Below are 24,674 nucleotides of genomic sequence, written 5' to 3'. Positions count from 1 at the left end.
ACATTCATTGGGAAATGCTGAAATACTACTCTGGGAGAGTTAGGGAAAACCTCATGCACTTCTGAAGGAAGTGTCGCTTAAAAATGTACTACAAAAGATTATCATTGAAAAGGCCCACATTATAACACTGCAGTCCACAAACTGCTATAATCTGTTGAAAGCCTGCTAAATAGATGGAAATGGAATGGCATATTTCTCACATTAGACGATGTTTACGTACAGGATGAAAACTTCATCATTTCTAAGTAATCTCACCCAAAGCTGCTTCACTTCAGACAAACTGACTGACAGAAAAAATATGCTCATAATACTACTGCCCTGGGGAACATTTTCAAGGGAGGGGAAAAAAAAAAAAAAAAGTACAGCTCATGCTGCATGCAAGTTTCTAAACTAAGCATAAGGCATGCGTGTCTGAACAACTTTCACTTATCTACAGAGCCTTTCTTGTGTCCTGGAATAATGGTGCTCTCTCATTTTGACGCCTGCCTCTCTGACCAGCCTGATGACATCTTACTGGTGTTCCAAGAAGGACCATGATCTGATAGTGTGGCTAAAGCAGCCAACACTAATCTGTTTATCTGCGAAAGAAATTGAATGCCCAGGCACAGACTTAAACAGTCTCCAGAGAGAGGATAATCCACTGGAGAGAACAAGGGGCTATATCACAACTATTATCCTACAAAAACAGAGGGGGTGGGGGGGCATCTCTATCTTTATGGGTCTTTGAAGATTTACTAGGTACGTTTAAATCATTAGTGACTGAAAGACCTGCAAAACAATGCTGATGACAAGCTCAAGTGCTGATAACGGATTTAGTCAAATAAATGCAGTCAAAGCTGATCAGAGATACGGAAACATGCCAGGCTGGCACTCTCGAGGTTCTGAGCCCACTGCCTCACCCCTTGAAGGCGCAAACTCTAACATCTTTAGAAGTGAGATGGAGTGATCTGATGTCACACACCCCAGTGCTGATCAGAGCTCAATCTCATCACAACATGACACTGTCTGAAAGTGGCCAAGAATTCCACACCCCCTCGACTTCACCACCCCTGTGGAAGACGTCCAAGCAACACACATCCTGCACTGGACTGACCTGGCGAAACATGATTCTCCTTTGATATTACAAGCTTAATTCAATCCAGGGGGCATTTTAGGTGCCTTTCACAGCAATGCCTCTATGCGCTGAGCAAGAGATGCGTTTTTTTTTTTGTGCACGATGAGGATTTGAGTCACTGCAAACAGGAATCGCTGTCTGCTGGGCATGAACAAAGGACTAAGCAGGACTCTTCAGTGGCTTGTTTCAAAGAGGCCGAAACTCAGCACAGCGCGAGACACAGCAGCGTGACAAATGGATGCACAGCCGTCGCACCTTCATTTTTCACACACTGCAGTTCCGCTCGGGCATGAGATGCGGGGCATCCTGTTCCCCCTACTCAGACTGGCCGCCATTTACAGAACATCCATTATCCAAAACCTATGCATTTCAAATCTGCAGGCTATTTAAAGAGTTTGGATTACAAAAATATGAAAAGAGATGCATCTAAATCCATATTTACAGGTGGTTCCCTGCAGCAAATTCATTCGAAAAGAAAACAACTATCGTTCTGCAGCTGTGACACAGCAGAGGTGGAATCTGAACCCAGTGATGTCATCCTTTGTCAGGTCAGGTCTGTGATATATGGGATATCTGTAAACTATTACCAGAACCTGAATTTATCATAAGCCTGAGGCCACTCAAAAGCATAAAAACATAAACAAAGTATGGCTAATCAGAAACAAGGGTTCAAAATAACAACCTTGGCGCAATCAAAAATATAACCAACTACTGTCTTCAGTCTCAATTATGAGTTGGCAAAATATGCATGCTATGTCACCGTAGTTATGTGAGTACAGTGTGACTGATATGAAGGTATCTAACATGTTATTAGGTGCAATTATGTGGAGGGTTAAGGTCTGAGGTTTGAGTTAAACTTTGGATTAGGGTTTGAACTGGGGCTAGGGGTAAGACTGATTTTTTTTTTCCCGACAGAGATAAATAAAAAAAATGTCTGTTTCACACATATAACAGTGTACAGAGTGCAGAGTAGAGTACAAAGTGCATTTTTAATTACTGAGTAACTCATTATCCATGTAAATTTCCTTTGTGGGTGCTATGGTGACTCACTGTCCACAAATGAACATGGTGACAAATGGTCTAAGCACGGTGTCATCTCGCAGTCGTGGGACATCTTGGCAACTCACCTGTTACAGCTCCTGGGAAGGGGTTTGACACAGCAGCACTGAAGGAGGAGGAGGCCCCCCCAAAGGGGGTCATGATGGAGGAGCCTCCGAAAGGGGTTATGGAATGGCTGTTGTAGCTGTTGGCCGGACCCTTGGGGGCGGGAGACTGGTTGAGCTGGGTGGGGTCTGGGCCGTAGTGGCCCACGTGTGCGCTGACTGAGTCGGCGGTGTTCTCGGGCCTGTACTTCATGGCTGGGCCTTTGTCCTCTTTACTCTTGATGCAACCCATAGTCACGGCTAAAGGAAAGCAAACACAAAGACCGGAGTTGAGACTGGAGCTGGAGCACTCCAAGAAACAGGCTCTGAAAAAGTGAGGCAGACACACGGAACTGTGAGGAAGTTGCGGTTTTCTACTCTGCCATTCTGTGTCATGCAGAAAAAAAAATGGGTGAAAAATGAATGCTTATTTCTGAATGTTTTGTTTTAAATATTTTAATGTGCTTAGTTTTGCTGTTAGGTCCTTAGAGACTGCTTTTAATAGGCCTATACACACATATTTCATCCACTCGGTTCCACACTGCTTGAATGCAGTCGGCTGGCCCGTGCTCACTTTGAAACATGTTTGTGTCCACTACCATTTAAGAGAACACATGGTCAACAGACACTTAATCTGTATTGTTTTATCTACCACTGAACTATTTTTTTGCATTCTGTTTACTCTACCAAGTGGTGAAATATTTTTACCACCAATGTTTTCCATGTTGAGCAAGGAACACTTTATGCAATGTAAAATCTGAGACACCACATGCTTGACTTCAGAGGGAGGATTTCAAAAAATGCGTAGACTCAAATCATGCTTTGATAGAAGGAATGAACATTACAATTAAAACAGACTGTGTGTGTGTTTGAGAGTGAATGTTAATAAAATTCCATGTCTGGTTCAATGACAAAGTCATCCTTAAATTACACAACCCAAACCAAAGCCCACAAAAAATGACACATTCTGTATCTGCATTGCTGGGATTCCTTGCAGCTTCAGAGCAGCCCAACCTAACATTTAGGAATTCCTTCATGGAGACAACCACAAGTGAATACTGATGCATGTCTGTCAGATAGCTCACCCACTTCTGCACAGGAAGCCAGGTATCTTAAATCATAAATCATCAGTAGAGGACAATTTCTTTACATATTCACTACACTGCAGCTCCCTGAGTTTGGTTGTAAAGTCATCTAATTTTTTCCAAGGGGCAAGAAAAAAATCAATAGTTTATTTTAAAACAAAGAGCCAGTTTCCAGTAAAATCATTAACTTGTACACAAACGTAGTAAAATAGTCACACAGTTTATGGATAACATATGAGGTATAAATAAAACTGTAAATGAATAAATCAAGAATTTTCTAAAAGTTTAATTAGAGGGCCCAGTACCAAGCATCTTATGGCCCTAGCTCTCAGAACACCAGCCAACCGGCCTTTGATGGCAACAACCAGGCAGTTGTGCTGGCCACATCTGACTCAAAAAGAAATGTTAACATTAACTGGAAACGGCATGCTGAGTTAGGGGCAGAGTGGTTGGTTTGAAGTCACCAACCTAAGTAAAGTCGGGGGAGGACTACAGCACGCAAAACCACCCTCTGTGCAAGGTCAACATCATGCTGAGCAAGTCATAAAAGATGCCCAAATGAAACACATCTTGGCCTGCTTACATGGAATAAAACCCATACAACTTGTAATTTTCACTGCTACAAAGAAAAGCACTCATCACAAACGCAGCTGTAAAGGGAGAGAGAAATTACACAGAGGATGTAAGAAGTTAGGCCTATTACACCAAAAATTCAACCTTTCAACAGCTTTCTACTCCACACATTGCAAACCAAAGTAATGCAAACAGAGATGCTTCGTGAGTGATCCACTCTTGGTATTTAGTGACCCTGACTACTCTTCAGTCTCGCCTATTATCCACAGTAACCAAATAACAGAGCGCACTGAAAAGCTTGTATCATAATTTTCTACATGTACTTAATCTCAGCCAGACATGAACCAGGTCCCCTGTGCTGTAATCCTTTCCTGTTAATTACTATGCAATTAGAACATCAACGAGAAAGACAGAACGACACAAAACTATCCACATAAAGCAACACGCAGCAGTCCAGGAAATGCTAAACTGATCATCTTTGGCTTTACAGAAAAAAACTGGGCATCTGCTCCGAAATGACTCTTCTGGTTCCCCTTCAAGAATTGAGTCAAGTGATGCATGCAGTCCTGTGACACCAGATATCTCACTGCAAGCAGTGACTGAATTTGTATGAGCTGGTACTTCATACGCAAGATGAATGGCCTTATGAAAAAATGAAAGAAGATTAAAAAACACATTTGAACTCTACAGCTGTAATTAACTACAATTCCATAATGCGTTAAATGAGAATGGCATCTCTCTTCAATGATGACGAGCCATTATGAAGTGTACACAGGTACATGCTTGACAATGTAGCAGCCCTGATAAGTGCCCTGATTGTCCTGGAAGAGTATCCTACCGTCTCTTCCATCACACACAATTACTGATGCAGTTCATTTTCTCCAGATTAGCACAACTAAGCATGTGTTGCCACAAGACCAACTACACATTTTTCACTTATTAATTGGCCTACTTAATTTGCTGAAATGTAGAAATAATTGTAACCTTTCATAATGTTTCTTCATTAGGTCTGAGGGGTGAGCTGAACAGTAATCCATTTTTGCAAAAGAAATCACTTCCTTGTTATCACGCAATGTATGCCTCACAGTACCGTCTCCATGGTAGCACTGCGTGCAACAGTAGAATCGTTGCTCTTCAGAGGTCAAAGCATTCATACCATAGAATTTAGGTAATGTGGCACATAATTGAAACCAGCACTACTGTGCAGTCACAGGGCGAAACACAATCAGAACAGCCGTACTGAAGCGGGCCTTTGAATATACATCAGGTAGATGTTTGTGCCACGTCTCAGTAGTACATCTCTTTGGGTTGTGCATGTGAAACAGAAGCCATGTGGTACCCTATCTGAACAGGCGGTCTGGTGATATGCAGGTGGGTAAAATACCAGTCTGACAGAGATGCTGAAGCCACTCTCCTGAACAGGTGGTACACTGTGAAGACATCCACACATAGTAAAACAGACAGGGAAAAAAAAAACAAATTCTTCTGTTTCCAAATTCAACACTCGCAGTTTCAAAAGGCAGTTCTGTTTTCCACAGCCTTTTTCCATAGGCTTCTATAGGATGTGTTCCGTCCATGCACTCAGTACTGTCTACACACTATTCTATTAGATGCACATTAGAAATTTCCATTAGAAGAAGGCATCGATAAGAGTTCTGATCCAAAGAATCCAAGTTCTTCCAGACCTTCCACACTTCCCACTTGCTCACTTTCGCCACGCTTCCTTTTCCTCAAAAGCCCTACAGCCGTGTCAAGTAGCGTGGCATGTAAGGGATGAATGCAGAAAAGGTCGACACTGTCACTTTGACAGCGCTTGACCTTTTGAAGGTGCACAGCTGGGGAGCTGCTGCTGCTGCTCCCTATCAGATAAATAGATCCTCAGGTCGCCCCGCTTACAGTAAGCCACATGCGTGAGTAATCACTGCCTCGCGTAATCCCCCCTCCAGAGGGATAATGAGCCAGGACGTGGCGCTCATTGAGCTCCATGTGTCACACTGCCAGGAGACCCGGCCAGCCAGGGGGAAAAACCAGAGCACCTCCACCGGGCCCAGCTCTCTCTGTGGGAAGGGACGCCAAACAAAGGCCCTACCTAAGGCCCGCAGGGAAGGTATGTTTCAAAACAAACAATTAGTGTCCCCGAGTCCCTAGCGCTGTCCAACTGAGATATCAATGGCATTTCAACATTCCAGACGTTCCGGGAGCTTCTCTGTCATCAACAGCAGGCTTCTGATTAGAATGGTAGGGACCCACAATTTTCTGTGTGACCTGAACATCTGGTGAAAAAAATCCTGGACTAGATGAACAAATCATTTACGCAATTAGTGTTGTATGTTTCTGAGCAGCAGAATAAAATGGAAAAAAAAGGTATTTGTTACAACATTAAGGTTATGGATGAATCCAGCTGGAGGGTTATGGCATTGTCTCCAGCCAGCCTGAGGGTATCTGATGACCTCTCCTGTCCCAATAAATACTGACCTGCAGCTGTCCTTCATCAATCTCTCCTTGTGGCCTTACTAGCTCAATAGTGAATTAGACTGGGATCTTCAAGGACCCACTTTATTCTTCAGTGGCCTGGCCCCAAACAGACAGCGCCACAGAAGTGTCCACACTTACCAACAAAAAAAAATTGTTATCTGAAACGGCGTAGTGACACTCAGGACTACTTATATTCATAGCTACAGCCAACTGAACAGAAGAAAGACTAGCCGGAAGGCTTGTACAGGAAAAAAAGGGACAACAGACTGCCCTTGAGAAATGCAGAGGCACAGCATGTGGATAGTTGCTACACAAAGCTACATTTTCCACCACAGCTGGGTGAGTAGTCAGTAAACAGCAGAAGTAACGCCACCCTGGCAGATTTTCACTCTGGTCATTCTAGCCCTCTCTCACACCTGTTCTTCTGGCACGCTACACTAAACACAGAAAAATGGAAAACATAATGGAAGCCATGCGATGCGAAGCCACCTTGGCATGCAAGACCAATTTCCTTTTTTAATGATGGCCCTAAGTACTGTAACTGTCCGTCAACGAAGTGGGCATAACATAAGGAAGGTTCAGGTGAGAAACCTGTAAGATCTCTTCTGCAGCGTATTACACTACAGAATATACACTACAATGTTCTACACTACAGTACAGAAATCTTGTCATGCTTGCTAATACAAAAGGAAGGGACCAACCTCCATTCGGTCAAATGAAAAAGATCCCTCAGGGATCCTGAAATAAGCCACAGACATCCAGGTTTGCAACAGGGAAACTGCCAGACCTTGTTCCATCTGGCAAACTGCCAGACAAGAGCTGAACGCCAGGGCTCTTTCATCCCCCCCCCCCAACTTTCTTGACAGGATCTACAGAGAGCAAAATGCTCAAAGACGAGCGAGGCAAGGAGGCAGTGTGCCGTGTCAACTTCAGATTTCCCAACTGCGGCAGGGATTACACTGAAGGAGGATTTGCGTTTTCAGTGCCATGTGGGGAAGAAAAAAAAAACACTAGTATGGGTGCTGAGAGAGAGGGGAGTATCCAATCTGCTGAAGGGGAGATATAGAGCATCTTAAAAAGCAACAGTTTTCACTACGCCGACTTCTTTTTGGTTTCCTCAAAAGGCTGTCATCATCAGCAGTCCTCACCATAAATACATGCTGCTTTTCCTCCCCTGGCAGCCTGAAGAGCTGTCAGTCAAAATAATGCTCTCTTGTCATCCTTCGCCACACGACAGCCCTGTTTGCAGAGCCTTTTAGAGGTGTCATTCCTTCCCAGTGAGATGTGAGTTCAGTAATGTAGTGTGCTGTGTATATGAATGTGGAGTGATGGACTCATAGTAGTAAGGCTTTGACCGGAAGTGTGAACATTTGGATTTACGGAGATGTAATTACCATATTGACACACTGGCTATTATATGAAGGGGTACCAGTCAACAGAAAACAGTCTGAATCAATAACAGTTTCACAAAATCTGAAACAGTCTTGTTAAATGCAGAAATTGTGTAAAGCCTAGCAACGCTGCATTGTACTGATGCTATCTGTACAACACTATCACCAGCCTACATTCAATTTAGTTTATTGGAACACAGACAAATCTAAGCAAATATACTACCAGCCACAACACTCATTATGTTGCATTTGAATTAGACACATGATCGCTATTAATTACATTTGTATTGATATTGCTCTTCACACACCAGTTTAGATGCAATCTAAGATTTCAAATCGATTAACTGATTGTATCAATGAGCGGCAAGACTTGCTCTGAGCCTGCACTGTTACAGCTGGAAGCTGTCCTATCATGGCCAGACTAGCTTATCAAGGCTCAAACGAAACATAATTGGCTTACAGGCCATTTGCCTTACATTAATGGACTTACCAACAAAGTACTGCAAATAGATCTCAAAGTCACAGTGGACTTCAAGGAAGCAGCATAAAGCGCTAGATTTCAAATCCTACGTGTCTGTGCACTTCAACACAGTAATCCTTTCACCAGATACTAGTGCCACTAACCTTACACTTTACACTCTTTTTTTCCAAGTCACCAAGGACAGGGACCTCTGAAAGCTGGGATTCTGCATGTGTCACAGTACTACCCCCGGCTATTATGGTCTCTCCCCTTAATGAGCGAACAGAGATTTTACTGACTTGTTTCCAGCAGCCAAGTTGACCATTAAGTCCGTCTAAATAATAAACTTGTTTCCTTAACATTACATTTAGTAAAAATCAGGTAAGGAAAGACACAAGATGTGTACCTCACTTCCACCATGCCAATGACAGTAACAACCAACCAGTGTAATAGCTCAACAGCTAAGCTTTTAAATGAATATTTTAAAAAGATACAGCTCCGGGTCACTCATTAGCTTGCTATCAAGGCGCACAACAGGACAAAATTAACAGATTTTCATTCTGCATCATTTGTTCTATAACAGATGATCAGCATTGCTCTTTCCAGTGTTCTGTCATTCTTATTCACTTGCAGCTAGCATGCAAGCACACTGCAGACACCCCCACAATCCCACCTCACCTTTAACTAGAGGGAAGCAGAAACAGCCTTGTCACCATCTAAATGTAGGTGCAAGTGGCTGATGTGACTTCGTGAAAAATGATGCAGAACTAATTTGCTATTGTAACCTTGGGAGCAAAAATACACAGGAAGAAACAGTGGGCATATCATTTTCACAGCCTGTCCATGCCCAGAGTATGAGGTTGGTAGGCCACCCATCCCAGATTTTACAAACAAAAGTAAAAAAAAAAAAAGTGTGTCCGTTGTTTGTAGTGGTAGCTATTTCTGTATGGTATAAAAGAACCCAAGCTCTCGCCACATCTTAATAGAGTCCTCAGTCATCCACTTCAGAGTGTATTTTCAGTATGGAGTTTTTTTTTTCTTTTGCATTTTATGTTCACTTTCTAGGGCTCTCTTGCCGCTTGTTACTCTGGTTCTACATTCCGCATTAACAAATTTTTTGTTTTTCTTAATAATCATATTTTTTTATTATTAAACACGTTTTCATTGGTTGTTTACAGTCTGCCGCTGTTTGTAAAACACAAAAATTATAATTTCATGACTACTTGATACCACTGCCAGGCTGACAAGAAATGAGCAGACTAAAGTAAACTGTTATAAACTCGTAGTACCTGACAGAATCTAAGATGTTTATACAAAGCAAATTTTCAGCACACTCTGACCAAGAAAGTGACAGCAACTGGCAAACACAATTAAATAAGCTAAATTGGGTATTCACATTAATATTTTGTGTTTACGTATTTTTTTGGGATAGTTACGTAGCCAGGCTGCTAGAAGAATGATGCCATATATGACAAGATTATTAGGATAGTAAGTACTCATAGCACCTAATATTATCTGTTGGGAAGGAAGACCTCACAATCTGCGCTTACAGCAAAATAAAGTGTGATCAATACATGTGGTCAAAACCATACCTTATCTTTGAACAAAATTTTCAACAAAAAAAAAAATTCTGTGACATCAGATGTCAGCAAGAACACAGGCCAAACCCAAATGTCTCTTGGCAGCAGAATATATATGGCCATCTGAAAAGCTGAACGTCTGTTCTTCAATGCGTAACAAAGCAGAATACTGATAATGAAAATAAAGACCTTGCAGGGCAATCAGTGTTATGTTTTACAACACAGATTAACTGGGGCAATGTGAACTGGTCATCACTGAGGACTTTGTCCTTCCAAGGTTTTTCTAGTGGACATAAAGGCCCCAAAGACACTGTCTGCTGCTAAAACTAACGGAACAGTGCCTGCAATCCAAATTCTGTGCAGAGAGTGATACTCAATCCTCCCGGCTGTTCCGAGGAGCAGGCGTGTTTGTCTGCAGCTGTTCTTACGTTTTTGATGCTGGTGTTGAGCAGGTCTGAGGATCTCCCTGAACAGCTGCTGAGGATATTAGCCTCTGTGCACATTCTTGTAGTGATGACCACAAAACTGAATTCAGGTATGCAAGTTCCATGTGGATATAGCAGGTTTTGTTCCCTGAAAGCACTGCTGATCCAGAAGCTGAGTGGAGCTTGGGAAATCTATCACATGCTGCACTGACAAGGACCATGTCTGGACATTCCTACACGACAATCACACTGGAGTAGAGCAGATCTAGGCGTATCGTATTGGTTTGTCATCGCTAACAAACCTTGAACTTTTCCCATGCAACCCACACCATCTCTGACATCACAGCTCAAAGTCATCTTGAGTATGCTGTGAATAATCCACTGACCTTGGGAATGATTTGAGGCGTGGAACTACTGCACCACCATGCATTCCCCACCCCATACACTTCTGCAAATCACTTCCATACAAACAATGGAACCCTTCTACAGATATTGCAGGCAATAGAAACAAAATCTAGAATCTACAAATTACATGCATTAACATATGAGCATTTAAGTTGTGATGGAGACCCCCTGTGCCTTTAAAGTATGCTGATAGTTGGACCACTTTAATTTGGAGGAACTGGTTATTTGCCTGACACCTTTCCACTGAGAAAATGGAGGAGCGTGAAAAATTCTACTGAGAATACACTTTGCAGCACGCCAAATACCAGCCTTTGATGCACAGAGAAGATAATAATATGTTGGGCTTGGTTATGGAATACTATGTTCCCAAACAGACAGCCTTTATGAGTTAAAACAAGGTTAAGGACATTGAACCCTACTGACCACAATAGATTTCTTGAATAAGAGCAACATTTCCCTTCAAACTGTACCATCAAAAGCTAGGTTTTGACTCCACTTTTTCTTGAGAAATGGCAATAACACTTCATTGGTCTACCAATATATACATAAATACCAATATATACTATAAATACATAGAGTGACAGTATATCATTAGATTCAACAGAATTTGGAGAACAATGTCTGCTTGAGAGCACATCACAAATAATAGTCGTTCACACCACTTTCCAATGGGATCGAGGGAACTGGTGCTGCCATTGTTGCATCATCCCAACAGGCAACAAACCACCACACTTCCCATAAAATGCAGGAATGTTGTTGCTTCAGGGTAGGAGTTTTTACTATTATTAAAAGCAGTTACAAATAAATATATAGATAAATGAAATGCCAGCAAAAATGCCAACAAGTGCACTTGTTCCTATCTTTAGCTGGACAAGTTAATTCATTAAAGCTTCAAACAGCTTCAAGCACATGGTCTCAAATGGTACAGATGCATGAATTTTTTTAAGTGCTCTGAGCTACTTTATAACAGCCCATTAGGCTGTAGGGAAAACAACAACTGTACAGAGAGGGATAAAGACTCGAATTAAAAGGCAATGTTACATTTACAGTATAAATCCTTACAATCCTTACCTGTCACTAAGAGACCTATCACCGACCTCATCGCATTAAAAATGGACAGTAGCTGCATGTAATTGAGATCAAAAGCAAACAACCACCAACACCAAGGTTTGTTTTCTCTCCAATTCTCATAAGCAGTAGCCTGGGGATAGGCACAACGAAATGAATCATTCAGAGAAGCCAGACTGCATTATACTTCTAAATATAAGCTGATACGAAACAGAAATCAACCCAGCTGGAATTCAGTGACTAAATTACATTGTTGTGCCAATTACAAGATGCTCATAAAACCATGGTTTGAGTGGATGTATGACTGGATGGTGGATGGGGGTTTGGGTAAATGAAAACATTAGACATGGATCAGATTTCCCTACAGCATGAGAAGAGTAATTTATGCCTGGCATGCAAGGCCTAATGGAGACCACCAGATAGCATGTGGCACACAAGTCAAGCCAGCCAAAAGACACAGCTCTGCCATTGAGGGAATGCCTTGAAGAATGATCTGGCACAAGGGGGCATGGCAGGTTTTCATGCTCTAACTGCTTCGGGGGGAAGCAGGGAAGGGCTGGTCTCCTTGCTCTGGGAGACTACACCACAGCTCACAGCGCCCTACTCTGATTTGACCTGGCAGACTGGACTGCACCAACACTGACACTGACCTCCACTCAGACAGGCTTGGCCTGAGGGTTGTGTCATTAGAGTCACAGCAGCAGAAAGACCACCCATCATGCCAGAGGCACACACAGGCACAGACACTTAAAAACGACACAAACCCCCCAAACATTCAAACTGTACAACTCACAAACTGCAAAGACCGAATACATTGGTAAAGCTGAGAATTTTTGTGATTTGGCCAAACTGAATTTAAAAATAAAATTATCTTATTTGTGTATTACTGGCCATTACTGGCCATTACTGGCCATAAGGAAAGTGGCCTTCTAGCATTCAAGTCATAGCCAGATGGGGGCCTGTTTTTGCTTAAATCAATTTTAACAGCTGAACACAGATACAAGCAAAACAAGGCATCAACCACAATTACTGCTCACTCTGAAAGAAACACAGGATCAGGAACACAAGTATACCTTCCCCTCTACCCCACTCCAAAATTAACCCTACACTCTACTCCTTACTGTCACGTTTATAACCAAACAGCCCTTGAAAGCAAACACCTAGCATGTCCTGGAATGCCTGGAATGCAACAGAAGCCAATCTTTGCTCTTCCCAAGTTGGACTGACATGTCTTCCCATGTCCACCTGGGTAGGCTACAAACAGGATCTTCCACTATCTCCTCTGTCAGGCCTACTGATTTGCATTTAATATACTATATAGAGGGCTCAAACTTCAGCTTATTACCAGCACTGACGCCATTATCAAAGCCCGATGAACAAATGTATTAAAGCTAGCAATTAAAAATTAATTTTCCAAGAGTATTTGTTGGAAATTTAATTAATACCATGGTGATGGTCAGTCAACACACGTACTGCAAGTCAAAGGGAGCTTAGCAATGCTTCTGAGCCTCAAAAAGTGGCAACCTGAATGGCAGCCATGTCAGCCTCACAGGGGAACCACCAACCCTGTCAGCAAAAGCAATCATTAGTCAGACCTTGTAGAATATGAACAAAGAGAAAATGGAGGATCCCATACTGACCATCACATGGCTCACTGCACAATCCTGCCCCCACAGAGCTCCTTACACAATGAGCAGTTCATTCCATTTTATATCAAAGCTAATGTCTTTCTAGTGGCAGAAAATTAAGCACCGGGATTCACTGAGTAATATTTTGTTACTCGAGGCTGACTAAGACCTGAATGTCAGATGCTTTTGGACAGCATTTTTAAATGCATGACACAGTGCATGCAGTCCCCAGTCTCCTGGAAAGAATAGAGGCCATGGTTGCTCACATCCACTTCAGCATAATCAATTCACAGTCCATTACCACCGAATAAACATGGCTACACAGAAACAAACACAAGCAGCCTAGGTTTTAATTAAGCTTTCGGCACCCCCCCCACCCCCCACCCCCCACCACAACAGCCATCATACAATTTTACTCCGTACTGCCAGTCAGGAGACCACGCACCTAAAAAGTGGACATAATAAAAGAGCTAAACGATTAATACAGTTCCAAACTTAATTGTCATGCGAAATTGTTAACTGGACCATACAGAACTGAAAAATAAACCACAGCGAGAGTCATGCGGCCTGTGGGTTCAGATGGCTACTTGTAGTCAGGGGTCTGATTCACCCACCCTGTGCTTTTTTTGCACAAGCGTCCTCTTTCTTTTTATACTTAGGGCTGCGGTCTGCTCTTCATGCCCATGGGGTACCCTGCAACACAACCCCAACAACACATCCACTGATAGAATGGTGCACTAATACTCTGACCACAGGGGGACAGACACCTATTATTTACAATCGCTTGCTTCAAAAGACTTTCCAGTCTTGTTCTGCTTAACTATGAGAATTATGAAATTCAAGCATTCAAAAAGTAGATCTTGTGGGACTTTAATACATCATCATCTCTCCAAGTTCAAGGAACACTGATCAGGAGTTGATTCATTATGAAGCATACCATGGCACTGACTCTCCATTAACAACCAAGACGATTCTGTCACCATGATACTCCATGAACATTTATGCAGCTGTTTAGGATGCAGGCCAGATGTCCTTGAACCAGGTCAGCTCAGCTTGATCAAAATACTATAATCTCCCTCTGGAGCCACAAGAGTGTGCGCTCAATGAGATCTCGGAAGTTTCACTTTGGCCTGACAAAAGAGAACTTTCCTAGCTGGTCTTACTGCAACAACAAGAAAAATAAAAGTTGGAGCACCACTGGCTTCCTCCAACACTTGCTGTCCTGGTGTCACTGGATGCAGTGTTTATCATACTTTTGGAACTGTCCACTGCCAGGATGAATCACGCTTCACTCTTTGTGTTGGATGTATGCAAGGAGGCCCATGCCAAAGTATCTGTTTTGATTGTTGAATAGCCTCCTCTGTTTAGGTCCTGGGGGTGGGGGTGCTGAACTGGGGCTTTTTAATAGAATACTCCATTTAATTCTGGAACTCTCTGAGGTAAAGACTAATAAACAAGCATGGCAAAAAAGAAAAGAAGCATGGCTGTGACAGCTTAGCTGTATTTCAAGTTGAGGCAGCACATTAGCCAGTGCATCTCCATTAAAAACAAAATGGCTGAGTGCGCAACACAACCTCAGTGTCAAAAGCCTTGACCTTCAGTTAAGAAATGGGCATCATCAGGACATCCCTGTTTGGCCTGCTTTGCCAGCTGACATATCTGCTGTTCCGGGGGATGCCTGGCTCTTGTCAGTGGACAAAAACTGAGGTGCGGTCTAATCAGGGGGCACATTTCAGTGGATCATGTAAGAACATTTGGTGGCAAGTGTCAAACTTCAACATTTCTGGCAAGCTGCACCCGTTCAGATCATGTTGCTCCCTGTTGCCTTGTTTTCTTTCTGGCCAGACAAAAATTGTGCAAAAAAGGAAAATGCTACAATACAGTACATCAGACCAGATCAGTCTGAGGATTACATGTGCATGTTGATAATCTGGTAGAATTTTTTCATTCCAAACAAAGAATACATACACACAGTCCTGTTCGTACTACCATCACCATTCAAGTTCAATTCAATTCAAATAGAAGGGATTAAACAGTCACCCAGGAGAAAAAATTACACTCAGAAATACCCAATGAACAAATTTTATATTTTAAGGGATCTCTGCTTTCATGAACTGGGGAAATGGCTTTCCTCTTTGCTTCTGACCCCTTATGTCCCAAACATAATGCAGTGCAATAACGAAAGTCATTTGAGCACTTCTACCCTCAGCACGTACACTCCCAAAGTCTCAGATACTCTCCTACTTTGCAGCAAGGTACACACCACCCTCCAGCCCCTCTGTGCAAGCCATGAACTCTGAATGACTAAGAACTGCAGGTTTTCTTTCTGAAACCCAAGAAGTCCTCTCTTTGTACTCTGCAGAAAATTCCACACACGCTTCACAAAAAGCCCCGGGCTGATGACACAGAGGTGTGTTTTCAACGGTGCAGTGGACGAGCACAGGCTCCAGTTCCATTCCCATATGCACAGGAGCGGTAATGGCCACATATACCCTTCTTCCCTGACAGGCAATGCTGGAAACATGCTCTCTGGCCTAGGTATGGCTCCACTGGTTTTCACAGTAAAGCTGAGGGAGGACCAACTGTGAAACTCTAACCACATGACTTATCTGGCACTGGCCTTGTTCCAAGTAAGCTACAGGGTGGGATAGCAAAACTGTGAATGATGTTGCATCAGTCAGCTCCAAAGCTGTCAAGAAGGAAATGTTTCAGTTAGTCAATATGCCCGAGGTGTTTGCTAACTATTTACCTATCAAAAGACAAAACCAAAACATTAGCACTTGCTTGATCTCATCACATGTTTATTCCTGATATCCCCAGCAATATATAAGCTCTAACTATAGCAAACATTTACCATAGACATAAGTGTTAGCTGTATACTGATAAATTGCACCACTCCAACATGGACTACAACAAAATGCAGCCAATGATACTTTTTTTTTTAATGCTAGCTTGTTAACACACCGTTTATGAACCGTCAATGGAGTGTATATCTCCCCTTCTATTCAGATGGATGTGGGATTACATCAATCAACCTGTGTGCTGCAAAGCCCAGATACATTCTGTCAGGGGTGTATGCTCAGCAAACTTCTATCAGTGAGAAAAGTGGAAAAAGAGCACAAGTCCCACTAGGCCAGCGATATCACATGCAGTCTCCATCAATTCCAGCTCTAAGCAATAAATATCCAGCATTGCAAGGCAGAGTACATCTCCTTAATTCAAAGCTAAGAGCAAAAATCTTGACTTGTATCGTGGATCTGGTAGAGGAGCCTGAAAAACACTGGGACCACAGTGAATTTGGAACAGATTTATAAATGCTGAACAAAACTGCCACTGAAAACAGTCAGCATGAAGAGAACCATGCTCCCATTCTAAATTAATTCCTAAGTAGCAATTTCCCATTCTTAATTTATGGCCTTGTGGTCAATCTCACCAGGGTTAGGGTCACATTCCTTTGTTGCTGCCCCCAAATTAAATCTCAGTTTACTCCAGTTTGCATCAGTTTTCCTGAGGCCTGTCCAATTTCAAATCCTGAGAGAATGTTGTTGGGCCAGCATTACTCTACTACAATACCATTTTGCAAGCAAAATCTAACCCGACGATAAATATTTAATCTTACCATATCTAAAATACCCAGTTTAATTCCAATTACAAAATAATAAAGCATGGGAACTGGGGAGGTCCTTTTCTGCAACACTGCACAAACTCTACAAAATGGCAGGGAAAACACTCCTCCTAGTCCTTATTCTTTTTGGTATTTCACCCCCCATTTCAACTTCAAACATTAGTAGTTACAAATGAAACATTTAATTTCATCACCACTATAACAAAGAACCTCTGAAGTGATGTGGAAGTGTAGGATAAGGCACACACAATTCTCAAAAATACACACATGCCTACTGCAACTACTGTTCACACTACAAGTCCCACAGTACACCAGGAGGCAAACAGTGTCCCAATATAGGCACATCCACCACAATGCTATCTGAGTAACTCGCAAACACCTAAGGTAGTCCCAGGATACTGAGAGCAGAACAACAAGGGGACCTTGACCGACCTACCTACCCCTATCGCCAGCGGAACGAAGCCAATTTGTTCTGCAGATGCGGGTTCCCAGTCACCGTCGGTGAATGACATGCCAGTTTTCGACCCTGAATCACAGGGCCCAGCCTCGCACTTGAAACAAATGCTTTTACCGCCTGATCCAGATGGTGCTTCAACTAATCTTTCACTTAAAAAATACAGCAATGCCTGCCTTCTTTAAAGAAAATCCCTGTTGTTTTCTAAACATTGTTCATTGACTTAAAAGCAAATTAATCTTGCACAGTTTAAACTCCACAAATGAATCAATGTCACAACCCAGTGGAAATAAATTCAGGGAAAAGTGTCTACGTGAGGGGGCGGGTAATTCATTAGTGTGCCCCTGTTATTGCTCTGGCACGTGGAATGGACTGATCCCACTGACCGGGGGCTTCCTTCCGCAGCCTTTGTGCGCCGAGCCACCTGCTACGCCCTTCAACAGCAGGAATGCGAGGGGAGACAACTGAAGGCAGGGTTCCACAGTGATGAATGCTCACATTGAATCCCGCCAGGACCTCCTCTCAATGGTCTCTCTATGCTTTCATTCTTACAAACCCCAGAACAGCGCAAAAAAAAAAAAAAAAAACCAACAGGGCTGACTTTGAAACCAGATAGCTGAAGATCAGAGGCAAGACTATCTGTCCCTCACTCAAATTCACTGACACTACTGCGAGAGTCTGAGTCACCAACTACATGCTTTCAGGGAAACATATATCATATATCACATTACATTTTTGCCAATGGGCACAACAGGTCACAGAACCCAACCACATGAGAACAATTCTCAAGACTCTGACAGTGCATGGACTACAAAGGACTGTGAGTATTGACATCCCCACATTCACTTGGCCGGCCTTTTACCTTTAATGTATATGACATCATGTGGCTGTGCCTCGATCATTTCAGCCAAATAAATTACTGAAACATGATCAGGGGTTGGGACCTTGTCTCTGCAGAATGCACGCGTGATAAAACGCAAGCCATGCTATCCACTTACAGCCTTGCTCATCTCAAGCTCAGACGTCCGCTGAAATCCACCCAAGGTAACGAGACGGCGGACCTCTGGAACCCCGCCTGACTCACAGGCTCATAGAGCTCAGTCAATCCCCTACCCAACAGCACTTCTCTCCCCCTGCCTCGGTTTTGTGCACAGGAGTCTAAGTTTGAGGACTGTTCCAGGTACTGCCAGTGTTCTGTTCGGTTTAGATAATACAAAACAGAGGCGGTGCAGGAGCTTTGCCACGGCTGCATGGCCCTCAAAATGCGAAGCAAGAGGGGCAGCTGTTCATGGCTGACATCAGGCAGTTGCTGCTCTCTGTAACAGCCCTGACAGCTTCACCACACTTTAAATGTGAACAGATGGATCCGTCCTCAATGCACGGCCCTCCTCTGCCTCTGCTGAGCAACGACTACTTTGAAGCTGGATACGGGAAGCCTCAACATCCCAGTCTCCTCTCTCACGAACACATATGACTTTTTAATAATCTTCATGCTCTTCCATGAATTATGCAAAAATAAAATCAAAATTTTGAATATGACGCCTGGAATTTATGGCCCCCTCGTCTCTTTCTACTCATTATACTGAGCTGAAAGGATTTATAAAAGATCATTCGGCAGCCAAAAAGAATGAGTAACCACACACAAAAATAGCATACCTCCACTGAGCAAACCCTTTTTGAGTGTAAAATTGATTTGCTTCAAGGTTGTGCGAGTGGGACAGAATTAGGTGACTTGAATCCCACTGAGAAGGCTTGGGATCAAACTGCAGCCACAATGTGAGCAGGAAACCCTGGGAACCCGGGCTGCTCTAACCACACCATGGGCTGCACTGCCTCAGTAACACCTCCACACTTTCTTCCACAGCTGGCCAGCATATTAAAACAAAGAGCAGTTGCATAAATGGCCACCAAGTTTTCCCATGATTGAGCAATTACTTGCCACGTGAGTATTTTTTTTTTGACTGCTAGCATAAAATCATGATACTGCACTGCAAATGGGAAGAAATGCACCACAGACATTTTAATTTGGCTCCGCGCTGTGCGTGACATGGTTTCAGATAGAATCCAGATGAAATCCCACACAAATTCAGATTAACTTGGCCAGCGCGCCCAGGATGCCTGTGCAAAGCGAAGCCAAACAACTGCAGCATGCTGCCGTGTCACTGCAGACCTAACAAACACATTTGTGTCAAAATCCGAGGCAGGCCCTAACGTCGGCGGCTACGACATTCGTTCCTGTCATGCTCGCTCCCAATGTGCAATCCGTGACGACGTCTTTAGATTTATTTGTGTCTGTGTGGAGGACAGCGACAGGAAGAGTGCCAGTGATGTGTTTTTAAAATGGCATCAGTCATAGGGATGGCATTAACTCCCCCCGGCAGTGGCTGGCACCGGCCCAGGTTCCTCAGACCGGGCCGAACTCATCACAGCAGGGGCGGCTCAATCCCCCTGTGGGCTGGCCGTGAGGGGATTACCTCTGCATGGCTGTGCGCTCCCAACATGGCAGCGTCGCTTTGGTACGAGGCCAGTCGCCATCTTTGGTGCAAGGCCAGTCGCCATCCTCAGACATCTCTTATTTACACCAACAGCGAAAGGAGCCCGCTAATGACTCCTCCGCAAAGTTGTGTCATGCCGCCATTACACACTATGCTTCAAATGTCTACATTATGGTCATTCTGAGACACCCTTTCACACCCATAATATGATGACATGTCATAAGCACAACTACTACAGACCATGACAAGTTATATCCACCACTGTGCTTCTGCTGTTCCAAACCTTTAGGGGCAAAACCTATAGTGTCATATAAGAGCCTGCTAAAGTACAGGTTTCATTGGCTGCACAAACTCGTTGTGGTTCACTTTCATTTTGCCTTTGAATTTTACATTTCCCTTAAAAAAATGCACGTATTCACCTGATGGACAGCTAATGACTTAAAAGGTCCAAAAAAACCACAAGTAAGAAGACGTTGCTACAGAGTGCTGAGGCAATGTGTGTTCTACTTCAGTGAACCAGAGTGTTCTGTTCAGGATGAGTCAATACACCAGCCTCTGCCTAACTGCAGAAGAATGCAGCTGGGGTGATTCAATTTCCTGAATCCTGAGACAACATCCGGGTCACCTTTTTTGTTGCTTCCACCCACCTCTGTGTGACACATGCATTCTTGGCATCAGGTATTTCTGATGATACTGGGAGGGAGAATAATAGCTCCTATAAAATTATAAAGCCCAGTATGAATCAGGTACCCAAACCCCATGTGTCAACAATGACTTCCTCACAATATGCTGGCAGTCTTCAGTGACAGGAGACTACACGGGATCTGAGCAGGAAGGCTTCTGCTACATTACACCAGTGAACGCTCTGCAGTACAAAACCACATATGAAAATAATATCATTCTGTTCCCTGGTCCGTTCCTAGTTGCCAATGGCTGAAATTTAGGCCTTTCCCTAAGTGGACTAATAATTCTACTGCTTAGACATTTAACAAGCTAAAGCATGGAGCCACCGCTATTCCTAACACTCTGTGGTAAGGATGTGCAGCTTTTTTCTTTGTAGAATGGACATTTCTTCACCGTGGAGACTTTTATTCAGGTTCACATTACACCAGTTGCTTAGCAGATACTCTTATCCAGAGTCTTTTCTATAGCTGGCAAATTTACATTTATGCAGCAGGATATTTACTGAGGGTGAGTACCTTTTTTGAAAGGTACAAGAGAAGTGCTCAACCTGGGAAGTGAACCAGAGGCCTTTGGGTCACCAGCCATGTTCTCTACCACTGTGCCACACTGCTGCCCGCTATAGGAACAGAAGTAGGTTACACTTTGAACCATGTACACATTCTACAAAATATCAGAATTTTTTCCCCCAAAAAGCCCTGAGGTTCATTACAGCACTGTTCAATTTTAATCTCTGAGACAGGCACAGAGGTGACTGAAGAAAATACAGCACGTTAACTTTAACACCCAACCCCAAACCTATTACAAAACCTATTACTGCCTATCAGGTGTGCTTCCTTTATAGATCACTTCCAGCCTTCATTACTGCACCTGGGCAGTAGTGACGCAATGCCACTATACAACAGTGCACAAAGATTACACCTTTTTCATCCACTGGACATGGTAAAACAAGGAAAGGCTACAAGGTTACGGTAACAATGTAATGACCAGTAAATGAACAAGCACAAAACTGCTCCATGGCTCTCTCGTATCTAATTCTCAAAATTAGGCAACTTTTTGCCGTAGGCTTTTGTCGTCAGAAGGCAACTGCTGCAATGGTAAAGACGGAGTGAATTTTATGTCACGTCTTGAACATACTGATTCAAGACAACTGAACACTTCTTCGTCCGTCTACAGACGCAAACTCCTACTAGCGCCATCTCACACTTGAACTCTAGTCTAGACCACAATGAAGAAGAAATTCGGTGCATATGTGTGGATAACCAAAACCAACCATTAGAAAAATGTGTCAGCTGAGGGCTACAAGGCTTACCCTGCTTCATTCAAATATACCGAAAAAATGCACATAGTGAAATCAAGCTCAAAAGTAGCTACTGTGTTCAGGCCATTATACAATGCTCATTGTCTCGAGTTTGTATCGCAAGAGTTCGCTAAGGGGACAGCTGTTTGCAGAGGCAGTTAGCCTCGTAGTTACATTTTGTCAATTGTAACCTTAAAATTCAGTAGACTGGCGTCACCAAACGACACAGCCATTGATTAGGAGGCCGCGAGACTGACCATAGACCAAAAATAAATAAAATTAACTTTGCTCGCCAGAAGGTTAGCAATCTACGTATCTATCTACCCGTCGACTCCGTAAGTATCGACAGGCAGACAAAAAAAAAAGATTCATAGGGCTAAGATTTGCAGCCATTTTATTAATTGATCTGTGATGGGTATCAAACGGCACCGAACAACAATGCACACGCATAGACACAAACAGACGCACGCGCGCGCACACACACACACACACACAAGACCGCGTGAAGGCCTAACCACCTTACATTCACACACTGCTTTTCCCATTCCCGTTAAAATAATCTTACCTTTCTGAAATCCTCACTCCTTTGTTACATGCGTCCCTCTTTGTTTTTGTTGCGCAAAACAATACTTTCGATGAGAACCTCGGCAGCTAACTAGTTTTGTTGCTGTTGTTATTTCAAACTTGAAATCACAGTCTCTCCCATCTCGACATATCCAACACAGCACCAGCAAGCACCGTGACACTGTTTATCGTGTTCGAGGAATAACAACACTCAAAGCAACAAAATACTAAACAATGTACACTGTCTGAAGGGCAGACACAATCGAAAAAAATAAATAAACAAGGGCAAACAAAAATGGCAAACGAACTGAAACCGGCAGAGAGTGTATCTACATGATAAAAGACAAACAACTGACTGCAAACTCTCCCAGTTCCTCCAGCTACTTCCTCCCCTAAACTTGCAACAACCCATCCAACAACATGGCCGCCCTCTGTCCTGGGAATGACGGAGCAGCTGGAGATAGGAGCACCACAGCCCCTGGGGGGAGGGGGGTTGCGTGGAAGATGTACTTCTCCCGTTCTCACCATAACCTACATTTCAAAAATGAAAGCAGGCATACGTGTCGTGAAGGGATAATATTCACAAGAACAATATCTGTCTATGGAACGTTTATCGGTTCTGCACTGATTGAGGTATGATTGTTAACGCGGAAATCCTATCCTTTGCTGCCCCCTAGTATCACCAAAGGGTAGCTATTATTGAAAATGATTGACATCATCTGCTAATATTTGGGTGGATGTGGATATTCCATACTTACACTGCACTGAGTGCAAAGACTTTTAAGGGGTGTTCCATAGAAAGAACCACAAATGACCCTGAGGTCTGACTCTTTATAAACACTTATGTCTGTGCCAGTCATTCTAAGCTTAACACAAATTCACATACAGCCGCATATGTCCAAACTTGAACAATTTTACATTTTCTCTGAAATCCTCTTCGCCTTTTCCTCCATCCATTAGTCTGTTCTATTTGAATAATTAAATATCATTATATTCATGTAGTCTATTGTTACGTTTCTGGCAAAACATTCTCAGTGTACAAACGTGCCACATTACTCGCAAGTACAAACGGTAAACTGGGGTGCAACACTTGCTCTGTAGAAATGCATATACTTTCTGCTTTCCCTTTGTATCATTTCAGTATCATGTCATACCAAATCTTTTAAAGACCAAAGTCTCTACATTCTAAACTGATAGCCACAGGGGGCGAGCCACATGAGAGAATACAGGGAATATTTATTTGGCAGAATTTGCTTTAAACAGGACCTCTTTAGTGTGTGTGAGATAATATGGGCAAATGTGTCATCTGTAAGCTGAAGGCTTATTGATTTCAGTTCTTCGAGTTGCAGAGCAATTTTTGCAAATGTTTGTGTACTGATATATGCAGAATTTCACCTATAAATGACTTGTCATGTTTGTGTACTGAAATTGAAGAAGCAAAGATAGAAGAAGAGAGGATATCCACACTGTAGATCCCCTGAAAGGCAAATGCCATTGAACCCCTGTTTTTCAGATTATTATTTTATTGTCCATTTAAGATGCGGTGTATAATGGTGTCTGCCAAAGGATTAAGGAGTGAATGATGCTCCTATGAGTCTCATGCTTGGAGCTTTCACACAGTTTAATCTTTTACAATCAATTTTCAGAGTAAGCTACATAGGAAATGAAGTCTATTTAGTAGCAGGATGAAATGTGCATTCATAAGAAAGGTTTGGATATCATTAATAGTTTGTGGATCATTGTATTTTGTTTACTCTATAACAGGTGTCATATTAATATTGTAAAACATGTGACTTCATGTTACCTTATCAAACCCAGACCACAGCTGGTGTATGAGCTTCGTCATGCTACACAACAACACTTGAATGTAAAGTAAGTTATGTCAGCTTTATTTATTGTACCTTAATTAAAACACATCCATAGAGTTGAGTCTATATAGAGATAGAGTGTAATCAGGTGGCCAGTTCTGCACAGAACCTTCGTTCATGGTTACAGTATGTCGGGTAGGTTTCTGATTTATGCCATTACATTACACTGATTTAGATAATAAAAGTCATCATAAATGCCAAAAAAACGCATGGAATAGGATAATACAAATTATTCAGATATCGTTTTGACCATTCTCGGATGTAGCACTGCTGGTCTGCAACACTGATCCCTCTCCTCACCGCACCACCCCCGGCACAGCCACCATCAACACCATCAAGCC

General features: G+C 42.8%; 1 protein-coding gene across 1 annotated transcript in view; it reads right to left on the bottom strand.

Moving 5' to 3' along the window:
- The window catches only part of yes1 (YES proto-oncogene 1, Src family tyrosine kinase), a 35,437-nt gene extending 12,556 nt beyond the window's left edge, over window positions 1-22,881 (bottom strand). Inside the window, exons 1-2 of the mRNA XM_036516307.1 lie at window positions 22,467-22,881; window positions 2,242-2,517 (exon numbers count right to left, since the gene is read on the bottom strand). Coding sequence (XP_036372200.1) covers window positions 2,242-2,509 — 268 coding nt within the window. The 5' untranslated portion in view covers window positions 2,510-2,517; window positions 22,467-22,881. The remainder of the gene's footprint in view (window positions 1-2,241; window positions 2,518-22,466) is intronic.
- Window positions 22,882-24,674: the final 1,793 nt, after the last annotated feature.

Source organism: Megalops cyprinoides, chromosome 2, assembly GCF_013368585.1.
Source record: "Megalops cyprinoides isolate fMegCyp1 chromosome 2, fMegCyp1.pri, whole genome shotgun sequence".
Lineage (NCBI taxonomy): Eukaryota > Metazoa > Chordata > Actinopteri > Elopiformes > Megalopidae > Megalops > Megalops cyprinoides.
This window is presented reverse-complemented; position numbering and strand designations above follow the sequence as displayed.